The 17,344-nt window shown below is 44.0% G+C and overlaps 3 protein-coding genes across 3 annotated transcripts; 1 reads left to right on the top strand and 2 right to left on the bottom strand.

Annotated features, from left to right (window-relative positions):
- Positions 1-38: 38 nt before the first annotated feature.
- On the bottom strand, positions 39-3,201 carry LOC139391586 (endonuclease domain-containing 1 protein-like). The gene is made up of 3 exons (XM_071138967.1): positions 2,613-3,201; positions 1,310-2,062; positions 39-1,043 (listed from the first exon to the last, which is right to left on the bottom strand). Exons 1-3 carry the CDS (start codon positions 2,928-2,930, stop codon positions 492-494), a joined length of 1,623 nt encoding a protein of 540 aa, XP_070995068.1. The 5' UTR covers positions 2,931-3,201; the 3' UTR covers positions 39-491.
- Positions 3,202-4,732: 1,531 nt separating this feature from the next.
- Positions 4,733-9,876, bottom strand: LOC139391563 (INO80 complex subunit E-like). Its single transcript, XM_071138942.1, has 7 exons — positions 9,764-9,876; positions 9,415-9,519; positions 9,232-9,302; positions 8,988-9,040; positions 8,741-8,816; positions 6,192-6,303; positions 4,733-5,430 (listed from the first exon to the last, which is right to left on the bottom strand). Exons 2-7 carry the CDS (start codon positions 9,475-9,477, stop codon positions 5,227-5,229), a joined length of 579 nt encoding a protein of 192 aa, XP_070995043.1. The 5' UTR covers positions 9,478-9,519; positions 9,764-9,876; the 3' UTR covers positions 4,733-5,226.
- A 1,663-nt stretch (positions 9,877-11,539) lies between these two features.
- LOC139391547 (zinc-binding protein A33-like) lies at positions 11,540-17,310 on the top strand. Its single transcript, XM_071138941.1, has 7 exons — positions 11,540-11,657; positions 12,168-12,244; positions 12,603-12,698; positions 13,066-13,299; positions 15,180-15,202; positions 15,582-15,697; positions 15,921-17,310. The coding sequence occupies exons 1-7, from the start codon at positions 11,645-11,647 to the stop codon at positions 16,487-16,489; spliced, it is 1,128 nt and encodes a 375-aa protein (XP_070995042.1). The 5' UTR covers positions 11,540-11,644; the 3' UTR covers positions 16,490-17,310.
- The last annotated feature ends 34 nt before the right edge of the window (positions 17,311-17,344 follow it).

The raw sequence follows: 17,344 nt of genomic DNA, 5'->3' as shown, positions 1-17,344 counted from the left end.
ATATGGATAGACAAATGAATAAATTGCATTAGTCTGAGTGGGTGTGATCAATCAATTATCCTTTTTTAATCAAGCAAGCATATAGTTCATAAAGTAACATCAATTCTAACACCTATTACCATATGAACTCACACAGTCAAAGCATGTTTCCCCAAAATAATACCATATTGTAATTGATCAAATGGCCAGCACACCCATGGGGCTACCCAGCTTCACTTTCTGACATATACACCATTCATCTCAGCTTTAGTCTTTTGGGATCCTGCTTCTTTACAACTAAGAAGTAGTAGAAGTAGAAGTCATCTACTTTAGGGAGCAAAAAAAATGAAAATGTGTTGTGTGCCTAACTATGCATTTATGTTAAGACAGCTTAGCTAGAGGCATTGGCATTGCGGTGTACCCATCAATTCTCTCTTGCTATCTGGTGCATATTTACATACTTTATAAGAACAAGATACACAATTTTCAAGGTTTGCAATAAATCTGCAATGTTATTGATGAACATTCTCTGTAGACCCAAACCATCCACAGTTCTGGTCCTGCCCAAAGACCTCCATCACATTCTCCACAACCGTTTCTGTGCTCCCTACTACTAGCCCTCTTGCCAACCTCACCACGTTTCCCACCCCATTCCCACACCTCCACGCCAGCTTCCCCATTCCCCCACCCACTGCCTTCACCTGCCCTCCCATCTCAGACACCAACGACCCCACATACCCCCCACCCTGCTCCCACGCCTGGTCCCCGACCACCCTGGACACCCACCAGGCACTGTCCACAATCCCCCTGAATATGCCCACCCCATCCCAGGCCAGGGTGCCCACCCCTGTGACCCCGTCCTGGCAGCTGGTGAACAGAGAGCCCACCAGTGGGGCTGTAATGCAATACAGGGTAGAGAAGCACATCTCCCCCACACCAAGTATCAGGCCTGTGACTGAGCCGACCCCAGAAACCAGGTCAGACGCCATGTTGTAGAACACAGAAAGGATGTCGCCTGGCAGGGCAGACAGGACCCCCAGGTCTTCCTGTAGGACAAAGGCCACCTAGGCGAGGAGAGGAGATATGTTCTGTTACAAGATATTGTCTGTTATAACAGAAACATATTTTTGTGATCAGAAATATAAAATGATATGGATCCATCATGTGTTATTGTTTTTACCATCGAGGACCACTTTGGAAACGAGCGTTTTAATTAATACTTTCAAGTGTTATCCTCTGAGTCCACCTTGTACATTTTGTTTAGTATGTCTGTTACCCAAAATAAATTCAATTCAATTCAATCACAGTATTTTATTCTATCATTAATCACCTGTCCAGGGATCCCAATGAGTGTGGAGACTACAGGGCGTAGAGGAGCCATGAGCAGGGAGACAGAGGACGTGATGATATACACCAGAGGGTTGCTGGACGACTCTGTGTCCGACTCAGAGGCCAGTGTCTCGTTGTCCACTGAAGGAGTGATGAGAGGTTCTGTGTCGGCAGGTAGTGCCTCTATGCTTCGGTCAGTAGTCTCATCTAGTGTTTCCTCAATGGCGTCTGGCCTTGCGACCGCTCTTTGCTTTTCTACGACTCCGACCATCACATCACTGAGCAGTGTCACTATGTCTCCCTCCGTTTCCCCATTTGCTTCCCCGCAACCCTCTGAAAATAGATCTGTCACTCCAATCATGTGTTCCAGCTCCTTAACACTCACCACCCTCTCCCCTCCCCCTGTCTCTCTCACTACCCCCACACTGAACCCACTCTGTCCAGCACAGCACACTGCAGACCATTGCACCCCAGCCTCACACCCCCCATCCCCACCTTCCTCCATCCCGGACCCCAGCCTGAGCCCTGTGGCTCCTGTCAGGACGTAGAGCTGGCCCCCTGTGGAGCCACACTGGGGCAGGACGCTGCTCTGGATCAGCTCTCTGGCCAGGGAGCCCCACTGGTGGAGGGGAGAGTCAGAATGAGCTTGGGGTTTACCCCCCGCCACATCCCCTTGGAGCAGGGCTGGGGTCATCACCTGGGACCCTTCGTCCTCTTTCTCCTCCCCTCTGGCATCCTCTTCCTCCTTCTCTGTCTAGGAGATAGGTTGCAATTAGTATTAACATCATGATAAATTAATGTTTGGCCCTTATTTGGGTAAAGCCTACTGTGCATTACAGTACATTTAGTGTCAATGCAGTTTGTAAATAGAGGAGGACGTCTTTTACTCAGGTGTCATGGCAGAAATAATATGCCATGCAGACCATCCTAGTCTTGTGAGTGTTAGGGAGCTTGTCTCCTGACAGACATCTGAGTCAAACTGTTGTTCACATTCATCTTTCTGTTCACTCTGACTTGTTTTAACAAGGCCAGGTTTGCATGGAATGTTGATATCAACAGTAAGTTGACTGCCTCTACAGGACGAGGGTTTCCTTTCACTTGAACAAGTTTCATATCACAAAAACATTATTGTACTACAGCTGGAGGAAAAGAGTCGTATACTGTTGGTTTGATCATGTCCGCTATAACTTGTGTGATTGTGTTGAGAATGTACACTAAACTGTACAAGGTAGTGCTTACGCAGTCCATGCATGACAATGATTCCACTGTTTCCACATAATATAAATAAAATAATCCTCCCTTACCCCCCATCCTTGGCTGAGATGAAAGGCAGAGTAAACAGCTGCGTCACAGGTCGGGTGGTAGAGCGTGGCGAACGACTGTCCCCCTGGCAGCCTGTGACAGAGGGGGGTCAGGAGGGGCCCCCCACCTACAGAGAGGCCCAGGGGAGGGGTCTGTCTGTAGAAGCTCTGTCTGCAGAGGGAGAAGCCTGGGTCTGGTTCTGATAGTGCTGTGACTGGTAGAGACAGCTCCAGAGTCAGAGTCAGCCCCAGCCAGATCCACTCTGCCCAGCCTGCAGTACTGACACTGACACCAGCAGGACACCACCGCAGCAGCAGCATGGTGAGCTCAGCAAACCCACACACTCACAGAGAGAGAGGCTGGTAAATAATCCAGAGGTTTGTGCTGTATCTACGCAGATGGGAGAGGATAATGGCCGGTAGCTAGGGTTGACAGCCAGGGAATCTCTGGTATGCCGTTCTTCTATCCCCTACTCAATCTCTCCCTTCTTTTTTCTCTTCCACCCTGTCAGCGTCTCCACCCATGTCTTTCTCCTTGGACTGTGTGTGCTGTGCTGTCTGTGTCTGGGCACAGTCTTGCTTACACTCTGCTTCTCCCTCCCTCATTGACAAGCTCACTCTCCCTCCCTCCCTCACACACACACATTCTCCCTCTAGCTACACCTCTACCTGGCTCTCCCTCCCTCCTTCCTCTCTTTCATAGCTCTTTTTGGTTACACCTTTACCTCTCATTACTGTTAGGTACACAAAGCAGACCCACACCCAGTAACCGGTTCCTATTACCTGTAAGTCTGCATTCCCAAACAATGTTTCCACAAGGTTTGGCTGTCTGATTGACAGCTCAATGGTTCATTTTCTCTGGTAAAACACACACCTCTTAGAAAGTGCTGACTTTATTTTAGCCGAGTGCTTATGCATGCACTATTAGGGTGCACAGTGAAACCACAGCAGTATATCTTACAGCAGTGGCCTAGTGTTGAATATCACACAGTATATCTATCCACCACCAATGTTCCAAAATAGATTATATTGACTGAATTACATTTTCTCTGCTATAAAGACTAAATTATTTTAGATTTTGTGTTTCAGTGGCCACTTGGTTTGGTAAAGCTGAGGGAAATGGGGAAATGTATCCACTCTCAAATTGATAGGAGTCATCCAATTCAATCCATTGCAATCTCTGTGAGATGACAAGGGAGGAAAGACGAGAGCATAATAATTAAGCTCTTCACCTATGTGAACTCTGACATAGGGGGTCACAAACCAGATTGGTCCTGCTACGTGTTATGACTGGGATCACATGGAGTCTTCAGTGCACTCTTGGGCCTGACAGTCAGGTAGGAGAATTCCTTTTATGGGTTAGGCTACACATCAATGCACATCTGAGGGAGATTAGGCTAATAGTTTGACGTGTATTTTCCACCAAGAAAAATCTTTATCAGTGCATAATTCATTTTCCGACAGTGTCACACTGTTCCTTATTATATTCACAGACAGTTATTAGCCTGTAGCAAAGACACTCATTATTTCCTTTGTCTGTAGATTTAGGTTGTTTGGATGCATTCCATACTAACAGCTGCATGGCTTTTGGGTGTGATAGTTTTGGGTTGGGCTATATGCTGCGTTCATAACCAAGTGGGAAGGTACTAATTACCAGTTGTCAAGTCGTAAATAACAGTTGGATGCATTCTTAACTCGTTGAGAAACGCTGACTGGCTAATGGCCAACAATCGGTGTCAACCATAAACTAAAAGTACAGTTATAATGCTTGTAAAAAAAGTACATTTAACTGCCGAAAATGCTGTTATCGAGGTAATTTCCTTAGTAGGTGACATCAGAGGTCAGCATGTGCGAGAAGTCAGAGCTCTGGGATGATAGACGAGTTTCCTACTAGATTTTACGAGTTGAAGGGGCGTTCATGTGGATTTTTTCCAGTTGTAAGAGGTAAAAACCACCTTCCCATTTATTTATGAACACAGCATAAAAGGCTTTTGTCTCCAGGCACAGCCAATAGAAACAGTTGTTTTGAGTAAAAGCGCAGTACTGCACGTCTGTGCAGCACATACTATACACTATACCACCAGTCCATTAGGCTTTCAACAACAACTACCACAGTCATCTGAAATGTTACCACTTTAATGCAATTTCATTTTTAAAAGTCATTGGTAGAAAACATAACGTCTCCATTATCTCCAACAGAAAATTCAAAATTTGACAGTTTCCTATAAAAAGGTAGGTGCTACATGTATGCAGTCCTGTAGCTGTCCATGCCGTCAATGCCATTTCTTCCATGACTTGTATAACAGTAGAAGGCAGTAAAATGACATTAAAGGAGCCAATTAGTAACATTATTATGACAGGTCACATTGCTTAGAGAGAGATATTGTTGCAGTAACCTGAAGGTCCACTGGGGGGAGCTTGGCTAAGCATTTGACAGACTCACATTATGGTCTTACACACTCTTTCAAACAATCCTTTACACACACACACACACACACACACACACACACACACACACACACACACACACACACACACACACACACACACACACACACACACACACACACACACACACACACACACACACACACACACACACACACACACACACACTTCACTCGTTGGGGATATCGATGACAAGGTCAGCCTCTTCTCCTTCCCCCCTGTCGTCTTCTCTGTCTGAGTCTCCGTCGCTCTCTCCCTCTTCCTCCGCCGCGTCTCCACTCAGCATCTGCCTAGGCACCCAGTTGAACGAGGCGCTGGATGTGGGAGGGGCAGTCGGGCCCGCTGGGAAGTTGGCTGCTAAAGGGGCCACCACCTAAGTGGAGGGAGGTAAAAGGAAGATGGAATGAGAGATGCAATGGAGAAAGAGAGGGGTAGATGACTTGGACTGAGTCCCAAATAACACCCCATTTCCAGAGCTCTATGGTGTAGGAATAGGGTTCCATCTGGGATGTGGTTTGTCTACTGAGGAAGAATAACCCTTTAAATGAATGGTCAGGAATTGAATATTGATATTATGGCACTACATTACTTCATTGATGATGTCCCAATGTTATGGACCTTCCTATAGCCTACTGTAGGCCTGCACCTAACCTGTCATATGTAGTGCAGTTATACTGTAGAAACACCCTCTTCTAGACCCTAACTCAATAGCCTACGTGCCACATGTCTGTTCCCTCATCTGTGATCTCCTCCTCCTCCCCTTCCCTGATGTCTCTTTCTTGTGTTTGGGCGCCTTTATCTCTTTCTTCATTCTCTCAGCTGGTGGAGCCAAATACTCTGGTGGGAAGGGCAACTTCCCGTCTCACTCACTCACTCACTCTCACACACACACACACACACACACACACACACTATCCAAAACAAACATACACACACATTGTAGGTACAGCCCCGAAAAATCAAACATGATAGATAGCAAAAGATACAGTAAACATATAATAAAACAATATTAATAATGCCCCAAATCAAAACAGTGATTATCATCAGTAATGAGAAAACAATAATGGCAACAATCAATGATGCTCTAGTTATTGATTGTATAGATTCAGTGAGGTGAACGTGATCATAACTCACTGTGTTGAGGTAGGGGGTACTGACGGACGACTTGAGAGGGTTCACTCCAGAACGAGAGAGGAGAGAGAGATGGGAGGATGAAGGAAGGCCTACACCTGGGCTACTTCTTCTCCTGAGAGTTCACAAGAGAGACAGTTGAATAAATTTATTTATTTCACCTTTATTTAACCAGGCCAGTTGAGAACAAGTTCTCATTTACAACTGCGACCTGGCCAAGATAAAGCAAAGCAGTGTGACACAAACAACACAAAGTTACACATAGGATAAACAAACATACAGTCAATAACACAATAGAATAATCTATGTACAGTGTGTACAAATGTAGAAGAGTAAGGAGGTAAAGCAATAAATAGGCCATAGAGGCTAAATAATTACAATTTAGCATTAACACTGGAGTGATAGATGTGCAAGTAGAAATACTGGTGTGCAAAAGAGCAAGAGGATCATTAACAATATGGGGATGAGGTAGTTGGGTGGGCTATTTACAGATTGGCTGTGTACAGGTGCAGTGATCGGTAAGCTGCTCTGACAGCTGATGCTTAAAATTAGAGAGGGAGATTTAAGCCTCCAGCTTCAGTGATTTTTGCAATTCGTTCCAGTCATTGGCAGCAGAGAACTGGAAGGAAAGGCAGCCAAAGTAAGTGTTGGCTTTGGGGATGTCCAGTGAAATATACCTGCTGGAGCACGTGCTACGGGTGGGTGCTGCTATGGTGACCAGTGAGCTGAGATAAGGCGGGGCTTTACCTAGCAAAGACTTATAGATGACCTGGAGCCAGTGGGTTTGACGACGAATATGTTGTGAGGGCCAGCCAACGAGAGCATTCAGGTCGCAGTCGTAGGTAGTATATGGGTCTTTGGTGACAAAACGGATGGCACTGTGATAGACTACATCCAGTTGCTGAGGAGAGTGTTGGAGACTATTTTGTAAATGACATCGCCAAAGTCAAGGATGGGTAGGATAGTCAATTTTACAAGGGTATGTTTGGCAGCATGAGTGAAGGAGGCTTTGTTGCAAAATAAGAAGCCAATTCTAGATTTAATTTTGGATTGGATATGCTTAATGTGAGTCTGGAAGGAGAGTTTACAGTCTAACCAGACACCTAGGTATTTGTAGTTGTCCACATATTCTAAGTCAGAACTGTCCAGAGTAGTGATGCTAGATAGGCGGGCAGGTGTGGGAAACAAGCGATTGAAGAGCATGCATTTAGTTTTACTAGCATTTAAAAGCAGTTGGAGGCCATGGTAGGAGGTTTCTATGGCATTGAAGCTCGTTTGGAGATTTGTTAACACACTGTCCAAAGAAGGGTATACAGAATAGTGTTGTCTGCGTAGAGGTGGATCAGAGAACCACCAGCAGCAAGAGCAACATCATTGATATATACAGAGAAAAGACTCTGTGGCACCCCCATAGACTGCTAGAGATCCGGACAATAGGCCCTCCGATTTGACACACTGAACTCCATCTGAGAAGTAGTTGGTGAACCAGGCGAGGCAGTCATTTGAGAAACCAAGGCTATTGAGTCTGCCGATAAGAATGCGGTGATTGACAGAGTCGAAAGCCTTGGCCAGGTCGATGAAGGCGGCTGCACAGTACTGTCTTTTATTGATGGCGGTTATGATATCGTTTAGGACTTTGAGCGTGGCTGAGGTGCACCCATGACCAGCTCGGAAACCAGATTGCATAGTGGAGAAGGTACGGTGGGATACGAAATGGTCGGTGCTCTGTTTGTTAACTTGGCTTTCGAAGATTTTAGAAAGGCAGGGCAGGATGGATATAGGTATAATACAGTTTGGGTCTAGAGTGTCTTCCCCTTTGAAGAGGGGGATGACCGCGGCAGATTTACAATCTTTGGGGAACTCAGACGATACAAAAGAGGTTGAACAGGCTAGTAATAGGAGTTGCAATAATTTTAGAAAGAGAGGGTCCAGACTGTCTAGCCCAGCTGATTTATAGGGATTCAGATTTTGCAGCTCTTTCAGAACATCAGCTGTCTGAATTTGGGTGAAGGAGAAGTGGGGCGGGGCTTGGGCAAGTTGCTGCAGGGGGTGCTGAGCTGTTGTCCGGGGTAGGTGGAAGCCAGGTGGAATGGTAGCCAGGTGGAAAGCATGGCCAGCCGTAGAAAAATGCTTATTGAAAGTATCGATTATCGTAGATTTATCAGTGGTGACAGTGTTTCCTAGCCTCAGTGCAGTGGGCAGCTGGGAGGATGTGCTCTTATTCTCCATGGACTTTACAGTGTCCAAAAACTTTTTGGGACACTGTGCTACAGGATTCAAATTTCTGCTAGCCTTAGCTTTCCTAACTGACTGAGTATATTGGTTCCTGACTTCCCTGAAAAGTTGCTTGTCGCGGGGGCTATTCGATGCTAATGCAGAACACCACAGGATGTTTTTGTGATGGTCAAGGGCAGTCAGGTCTGGGGTGAACCAAGGGCTACATCTGTTCTTAAATAGTGAGATAGTGAGAATGGCAAAGATGGAGAGAGTGCAGTAATAGAAAGAGTGCAATTTGAAATATTGTCTGTGTTGCTGGCATGCTGCATCCTCACTTCTTTCCTCCGTCTCTCTCCCTCTCCCTGGTGCCCTCTCCTTCACTGTTCTCAGAAGAGGCTGTGGCATCAGAATCTGAAACACAACATGACAATCAGACACTGTACATCAACATACTAACATGATCCATACTTAAAATAATCCACAGCAAGGCAGGTAACTGCCTGATCAGTATTGGTTGAGCTATGAAGAAAATAACAGATATCGTGGAGAAGTAAACATTGAGACTTGGTGCTTAAGACCTACCTGAGGAGTCCTCGTCCACCCGCTCGTATTGTAACAATCGGTCCAACAGAAAACTGCAAGAGAAGGGAATAGAAGCCCAGGAAAGACCATATTTAACTTTGAACATGCTTGTACGGTATGTGTACACACTCAACAGGGGTGTATTTATTAGTATCACATCGTAGTAAAAGGTTTTGCTACAGTGTGACAAATAAATACACCCCATCTGTCCAAACAAAACAAACTTGTAGATTTACCCACCCACCTTTTATCTCTGGACACTCTGAGCAGCTTCTTCTGGGATCTTCTGAGCTCTTCCTGAAAACACTCCTGCTCCTAATCGGAGACAAGTAGCGAAGACAACTCTGTAAATTACAGTTCCTTGGCTAATAGGTGTTATTATAATAATAGCACGTCATTGACAATTGGATGAAACATTAATACTCACATAAACCATGAATTTCAATTTGCGTTTGAGATTTGTGTAGTTCTGCTTGTAGTCCACCTCCATATCGGCATTTCTGACGCTGTGGTTGAACCGTCAGTTGACCTGCTATACAGGTAGGGAAATTGTTAGTGTCGTGGTTATAGTGTCGTGGTTATGTTAGCTATATAACAGCAGCTTGTTGGCTAGCTCACTGCTAGAATTTCCAGTGCATTATCGTTGTTTTTTTAAGTATTTAGCTGGAAGCAGAAGAATAGCAATTGAAAACGCTTGCAAGTAGGATAATAAGGAGACGAAACCATGTCATTATAAAGTCAAATAGCTTGAATTAATATGAAAAATCCTTCATAACCTCTCGTTTGAATGAATATGTACGACGTGCTCTTTGTTTACGTCTGTTCTTCTTCTTCGTTCGGATTTGGTTGTCAGTTCGCGTATACCGCCATCTACTGTACTGGCGTGTGAGGCCATTCACGGCCTACCTACATTACATTCTCGAGTCTACTTTCGTTTTTTGTATATGTGTGTGTGTGTGTGTGTGTGTGTGTGTGTGTATGTGTGTGTGTGTGTGTGTGTGTGTGCGCGCGTGTGCGCGCGCCATTCTTCTTTTTTAAATTTGTATTGGAGGATTGCAACCAACTGAAATGTGCATACACCCCCACCTACTGTACCGGACTGTGAGACTGGGCACAACCTCCCTATTGCGTATTTCTCATGTATTTGTCTTTTCAACCCTTGTATTGCCGCCTACTGGAGTGTGAATTCCTTACACTTTATGATGCAAAGGTGAAGAGAAAAGGATGGGGAAAAGGGACGTAAAATGACCTTACACACTAACCCTACAGTTGCACCCATTAAAACCTCACCTCACCACTAGTTGGGAGTCATTTTCAAGTTCTGGAAGTGACATTTAAAACAGTTGGCGGGGCCAGACATAGAGCCAGAATGAAGGAAAATAATCTAACCCCTGCAATGGTCACATAAATAATATACGTAAACGAGGGATCTTGGCTATTTTATGGAGAGTGAGAGCTAGTCATACCCATGAACAATAGGCCTTATCAACTAATGATTATGGCCCAAACAAGATGACCTTGAATACAGAAATATATGGGATACAAAAGCAGCCGCATTTCCTATAGAGAATTGTTCTGTTGCTTATTACAACAAGTGAATCATGTTCAGTGTGTGCACCTCTGCATGTGAGTAATATTCATAATAATGCATTGTGCTAGTGTTCTGTATTCTCTCCACCCACAGTACTGGAGTAGACTACAGTGGTTTGGTTTATGGCGCTGAAGGTGCAGCTTGCTCACTTCAGCAGAGCACACAGCAGTCACATCGTCAGGACCCAGGACAATGAATTATAGATGAGGAACATTCCAGAGATGAGTCATGCTACCTCTGCACACACACAGCCAACCAGCCAGGCTGTGTGGGTGTGTGCATGTGTGCATGCGTGTGCATGTGTGCATGCGTGTGAGTGCATTAGAATGGGAGAATGCTAGAGGGAGAGAGGAAGGCAAGGAGAGAGTGTGTGTATGCCTACGTGTTTGTGTGTGTGTGTGTGTTTGTCTCTGAGGGGGAGAATATTGATAGAGAAAATGATAACTGCTTTCTTTTATACCAGTGCTCCCCACTCTGTTTTCTTTAGGTCAGTAAGAGAAGGAAGAACAGATGGAAACTGACCTCAGTTAGTCCGACATCTACCAATATTTATGTTCAGTTTTAACACCAACATTTTATTGTTTACAGTTGTCATACTGCCCTCTCCATACGCCCTAGATACGTTAGTACGAAAACAACATAGGCCTACCAAAATAAATACACAGCCTCTCTCTCCTATCCCTTCCAGGCAAACCCCTCCCTATTTTTATTTTTTTTATTTTACCTTTATTTAACCAGGCAAGTCAGTTAAGAACAAATTCTTATTTTCAATGACGGCCTAACAGTGGGTTAACTGCCTGTGAAAAATGATATCCCCCTACATCCCGACCCACTGCCTGATTCTATCCCCTGACCGATTCCCTCTTTTGTTTCCAGAATGACAACAGCAGACAGAAATAGAATCTTCTCCACCGTGCAATGCCATAAATCGCTGCTGCCTGCCTGCCCATCCTGGCCAGCAGCTGTGGCTCCCTCCTTCTTTCCCTCCCTCCCTTTCTCCTCAGTGCTAATGGACGCTAGTCTTCAGCCAAGCTGCATGTAGAGAGAGGGAGAAGGCTACTGTCGGATGGTGTTTGATGGTGACCCTTGTCTGTTTAATTGTTTCTAGATAAATCTCCATTTGACTGGTTGGATGTATGTATGACACTCATTCTCTCTTCATGCTAATTGTTTTGATGACCTCAGAGAGGGTATCTCTTCCTATTGGGTTCTCTCTCCATATCTGCTCTCTGTCTATCTGTGTCTCTCTCTGTCTATCTGTCTCGCTCTCTGTGTATCTCTCTGTCTATCTGTCTCTCTCTCTGTATCTCTCTGTCTGTCTGTCTCGCTCTCTGTATCTCTCTGTCTGTCTGTCTCGCTCTCTGTGTATCTTTCTTTCTCTCTGTGTATCTCTCTTTCTCTCTGTGTATCTCTCTTTCTCTCTGTGTATCTCTTTCGTTCTCTCTAATTTATAATTTTCTCTTGTCCTTCAATTCTCTGTCACTGTCCCTCCCTCTTTCATCTTTACTCTCTCCCTCTCTTTTATTACACCTCTTTAGTTCCCTCTTTTCATTGCCAAGAGTCCCTTGTTTGCTTTCCCGTCTCGTTAGGAGAAATTGGAATGTACAAAAATCACATAAAAGACACCAACAACAACTGCAATAAAAGCCTTCTCCCTGACCATAAGGTAAGCTGCACAGTTTATAATTTCACCCTTGGGTTTATGTCTAAAGGAAAGTCAGGCAATAGAACGTTTAATTCATTATGAAAGAGATTATGTTTGGGAAAAGGCTCTCCCATAAAATCTAATAGGCTATATCGATGGGACATTTTTTAAGTACATTTTCAATGGCACAACAATATCACGTTCAAGAAACAAATGACTTCTAAACTCATAGGAGAAACGATTATCTAAATACATGCATGCAAACTTACTATTTAGTTAAATAACTTAAGTCACTATTCTGTCACTATTTGACATTGTTCTTCTGCCTGTTTTTCCGTTCTCTCCTCTCCCCTCATGATTGTCTGTGTGCGTGTTACAGGAGAAGCTGATCCAGGCTATTAAAAGAATAAAGCATGAGGTAGACGAGTGCTGGGAGGCAGAGAGAGAGACGTACATATGGTCTCTTGGTGTAGAGGTACGGTGCTGGCTGCCAATGCATCATTTACCACTGTCATTTTCTTTTCATGGCTTATTCCTTTGATTATTTCATTCAACCCTGAATATGATCATCTGTGAATGTATTAGTGTGTCAGTAATATTACAAGCAATTTGACTGATAGGGGTGATAAATGTTATCTAGCAACATTATGATGAGTATTTTGTAGTATTTACATATTTAGCATTAAAATTAACATACTGTAACTGATGCGTGTTGGCTAAAGCTGAAAAATCTGTCTCTCCCAACCAGGCTAGTATCCTTCTACTACCCACTATGTAGTAACAAAACATAGTAAAACCTACTACACAAAAGAGTAAAGTCTGTCTCTGTATCTATCTCTCAGAGATGTTTTGATAATCTGGAACGGGAGGTGCGAGCTGAGTTCCAGAACCTCCATCGCTTCCTGGACGAAGAGGAGACCATGGACATGGAGCGACTGAAGAAGGAGAAAGAGAAGAGGGTGAAGCTGCTTAGGGAGAGAGAGAAGAAGATCGCCATGCAGGGAAGAGATCTAGAGAGAGGCATTGCCACGCTCAACAACAAACTGGCCGAGGAAGACAGTCCCAAGCTGCTCAAAGTGAGTGAGTTAGGGTGTTCAGGCTATTGTTCTAGCACTGCACCTCTACACTGTAAAAAGAGGGATGGCACTGTTGTTTATCTGAAGTGATTTTTTAAAATGGTATGATCCAAAATTAATATTTGGTTCGTTCAACCTATTCTATTCAATTTGCCTGAAATCAAATAACGAATTTGACAGATCAATGTGATTTTTTTAATTGAATGAAAGCTTCTAAATTGCTTTCAACACCTCATGGGCATCAATGTTGCATAGTGGTGAGAGCAATGTAGCAGTGGCAGCCTATCAGAATTGTTGAAGGCATGGCCTATTGGGGGCGTGGCTTTCTGTTTGTTATTTTTGGACACCTGTGGGAATGAATGTCATTCCTGGTAATGTGTTTTTTTAATGATTATATGTTTACTGCCAGCACTGGAACTTAAAAGATATCTGCTTAAGAACTGTGACACTAAAGTGCATGGAAAGGTGTCTATTGATGAGATGGTTATCATTTGGTTACAATATCGTAACCAGTTAATGTGGAAATATTATGTAAAGAAAGTGTTTGGATGAATTATTTCATGTTAGGGAACCAATTTAATATCTTGATTAACAGGAAATGTATTTAATTAGGATAGGTAATTCCAGAGTGAAAAATCTACTTGGTACAACATGAACAAAAGTAGTTCTACTGTATATACACTGAGTGTACAAAATATTAAGAACACCATGTCCATGTCTCAATTATCTCAAGGCTTAAAAATCCTTCTTTAACCGGTCTTCTCACCTTCATCTACACTGACTGAAGTGGATTTAACATGTGACATCAATAAGGGATCGTAGCTTTCACCTGTATTAATCTGGTCAGTCTATGTCATGGAAATAGCAGATGTTCTTAATGTTTTGTGTATTAGTTTGCATTTATGTTATTTTTAGGTTTAACCAAAGGTTTAATCCCACAGCACCCCCTTTGCAACCCCTCCTCGCACTCACACTCACCCCCAAAAAATAGCTTTTTGGGAACTAACACTTCACTTTCCCTCTTACTAGCTCTGACTGCTGATAACTTTAATGAGGACAAATGTACTTACTATGACTGTGATATGTAGTTGTCCCACCTAGCTATCTTTAGATGAATGCACTAACTATAAATCGCTCTGGATAACAGCGTCTGCTAAATTACTAAAATGTTCATGTAAATCTAGTGCAGGGCTGGAACTAAAGCCTGCACACTGCAGTAGCCCTCCACGAGGAGAGTTGGCCAACATCAATGATTATAAGATGAGACACACTGTCATAATTGTTTATGACAACTCATGTCATTATTACGACCACCGTCCAGGTCTTATGATGAAAGGTCGGAGAGCAAAGTGTTACAGAAAATGTGATGAATGGCAGGAGGGAGGGAGTGATTTGGGGAGGGTCAGGGGAATGAGAAGCTTGGAGTACCTCCACAGAATCTACTGGATGCTGCTTTCAGCTTCCACAACAGCTAGCCTACGCTGACATTGATTGCAGTCCTCAAGGACCACCGTGTCAGCTTATTGCCTTCTCTTCTGGCACTAATTTGATCAATTATTGGCTAAAGAGTCTACTTGCCTGCTTTTGCAGGTCTAAATCAATTTCTCATTAAAAGGTTTGTGGACAAAAAGCAACACACAGTGCAGTCCTGGAGGACTAGCTGAGGTTTGGCACCAAACAATGATTGAAAGAGAATATGAACTGCATATTGAGTTCATGAGGGCACAATTTTCATTTGTTTTCTGATGGAAAACACATTGAATATACATTTTTATTGGGCACCTTTATCAATGGAACAAATACACTGTTATGTGCTATGTTGTTTTGAGTGCTTTAAGTCTTTCACTACTATTATGACCATTCCTTTTTTCTCTCTGAAGGAGATTCAAGACCTCTTGAAAAGGCAAGTGTTTATATTTAATTATTTAACTGATTATGACTGTCTATTTCTCGTGTCACAAATCACTCCCTTCTCCTGATCGGCCATAATCTCTCACCTTGCAACTTCGGCATCTCATTGTCTCTCTCTCTCTCTCTCTCTCTCTCTCTCTCTCTCTCTCTCTCTCTCTCTCTCTCTCTCTCACACATCCCCCTTTTTCTTCTCTTCACTCGTTCTATCTTCTCCTTCTCTCTTTGGCATTCCACTTTCTTTCTTCACACTCTCTACCCTCTCTTTCTCACTCATTTCCCAATCGTTTCCATTCACATTATTTTCGTTCCCTTTCTCATCCATCTTTGCACTCCTCCTCCCCTGCACCTCTCCCTCTCTCATCTCCCTGCAGGTCCCAGGTGGCTTTCATACCCCCTCCGCAGGTGGATGTGGAGGTGCGATCAGCACACTTTGTGGGGCCCATCCAGTACAGGATATGGAAACACATGAAGAGCTGCCTGTACCCAAGTAATGAACATCATATCATTCTGTGACATTAGTATTGTTATAGTATTGTTTGTTATAAAATGTGTATAATGCTGAATTTAAGAGATTACGCCTTCTAGTGACGTAGTGCTAATGTACAAGTATATGTTTTTTTACATTCCTACTTAAAGGGATCCACTTACACATACAGTATACCATTAGACAATTCTAGATTACAACAACTCACCTGAGCCCCCCCTCCCAGATATCACTGAAGTGACCTTTGACCCAGAGACAGCCCACCCCCTCCTCACCCTCTCCCCCAGCTGCACTTCTGTGTGGTTCGAGGAGGACAAAGTTATCCCCAAGGCCTCGGAGGAGGAGCAGCCCCCCAACCCCCGCTGCTTCCACTACTACTACAGTGTCATGGGCCGAGAAGGTTTCATCACCGGACGCCATTACTGGGAGGTGGAGGTGGGCCGCAAGACAGCGTGGCGGCTGGGTGTGGCCAGGGAGGACGTCCACCGGGGGGAGATGGACTCCAGCGGGACCAGTAACGGTCTCTGGACCCTATCCCTGAAGGGAGGGGCCATCTTGGCCTGTACAGACCCCAAACCCACCAAGGTCCCGGTGTCCATCAGGCCCGTCCGGATCGGAGTGTTCTTAGACTGTGAGAAGGAGGAAGTAGCGTTCTATAACGCTGTTACCATGACGCCGCTGTACACATTCTCCATGGAAACGGTGTTCGTTCCGCTGATCCCCTTCTATAACCCGTGTGACACGGACGATGGGAGGAACCTGGGTCCCCTAAACCTCTTCAGCCCCTCTATATGAGAGTACAGAGAACCAAGGAGAACCAAGGTTGCACTGGAGTATATTTCGTTTGGGGATGCGGTGGAAGGATAGAGAGAATTTGTAAATGGTTTGTTTTATACAGTGTGTGTTTCTGGTATAATTTCATAGCTGGCTGGAAGCATGATGTAAATTGTATCAGTTAAAAAATCCAATGAGTTTATGATATGCATTTACATTTACCAGGGGAGGCTGGTGTAAGGAGCTATAGGAGGATGGGCTAATTGCAATGGAATGGAATCAATGGAACGGAGTCAACGAGGTTTCCATATGTTTGATGTGTTTGATACTGTTCAATTTATTCCATTCCACCCAATACAATGAGCCCATCCTCCCACACGCCTCCACTGACATGTACCTAACCAGCTCTATGGTATAGCACTATTAATTCATGTTTATGCCATTGCGTTCAGTTGTTTGCATTGTGGTTTTAATATTGACATTTTATTGGCATTAAATACACAAATAAATAGGTAAACAATTTAACACAAAACCTTGGTCTGTGCTTATAACACCAGAATGTGATATTTTTGTCATATTGTCACATAATAGGTTATGAATCTAGAAAAACCAGACTAAGGTATCGAAAACAAGTCCCAAAAATGAGCAAAGGCCAAATGCCAGTATCCTAGTGGGGGTAGATACCACGGGGCCTCAGGACTTAACAGGAGGGGTTAACTGCACAATGATGTTACCTTTGGCCCATCTATAAATACTGTGGTCATGCATCCACAGCTGTGACACTTTGTCTGCAGTCCAAATGTCACCCTATTCCCTATATAGTGCACTACTTCTGACCAGGGCCCATGGGCCCTAGTAAAAAGTAGTGCACTAAAT

The sequence above is a fragment of the Oncorhynchus clarkii genome, chromosome 3, assembly GCF_045791955.1.
Source record: "Oncorhynchus clarkii lewisi isolate Uvic-CL-2024 chromosome 3, UVic_Ocla_1.0, whole genome shotgun sequence".
Classification (NCBI taxonomy): domain Eukaryota; kingdom Metazoa; phylum Chordata; class Actinopteri; order Salmoniformes; family Salmonidae; genus Oncorhynchus; species Oncorhynchus clarkii.
The sequence above is the reverse complement of the archived record's forward strand: the minus strand, read 5'-3'. Positions and strand labels throughout refer to the sequence as shown.

What these genes read in the sequence shown, in the direction of transcription:
- LOC139391547 (XM_071138941.1), top strand. An exon ending in GCCTTCTCCCTGACCATAAG is followed by an intron (nt 12,245 to 12,602) that starts GTAAGCTGCACA and finishes TGCGTGTTACAG; the next exon opens with GAGAAGCTGATCCAGGCTAT. An exon ending in TATGGTCTCTTGGTGTAGAG is followed by an intron (nt 12,699 to 13,065) that starts GTACGGTGCTGG and finishes TCTATCTCTCAG; the next exon opens with AGATGTTTTGATAATCTGGA.
- LOC139391563 (XM_071138942.1), bottom strand. Translation starts at nt 9,477, where the DNA reads ATGGAGGTGGACTACAAGCAGAACTACACAAATCTCAAACGCAAATTG. An exon ending in AGAGTGTCCAGAGATAAAAG is followed by an intron (nt 9,041 to 9,231) that starts GTGGGTGGGTAA and finishes CTTCTCTTGCAG; the next exon opens with TTTTCTGTTGGACCGATTGT. An exon ending in GAGAGAGACGGAGGAAAGAA is followed by an intron (nt 6,304 to 8,740) that starts GTGAGGATGCAG and finishes GTGAACTCTCAG; the next exon opens with GAGAAGAAGTAGCCCAGGTG.
- LOC139391586 (XM_071138967.1), bottom strand. Translation starts at nt 2,930, where the DNA reads ATGCTGCTGCTGCGGTGGTGTCCTGCTGGTGTCAGTGTCAGTACTGCA. An exon ending in ATCTCAGCCAAGGATGGGGG is followed by an intron (nt 2,063 to 2,612) that starts GTAAGGGAGGAT and finishes CCTATCTCCTAG; the next exon opens with ACAGAGAAGGAGGAAGAGGA. An exon ending in TCATTGGGATCCCTGGACAG is followed by an intron (nt 1,044 to 1,309) that starts GTGATTAATGAT and finishes CTCCTCGCCTAG; the next exon opens with GTGGCCTTTGTCCTACAGGA.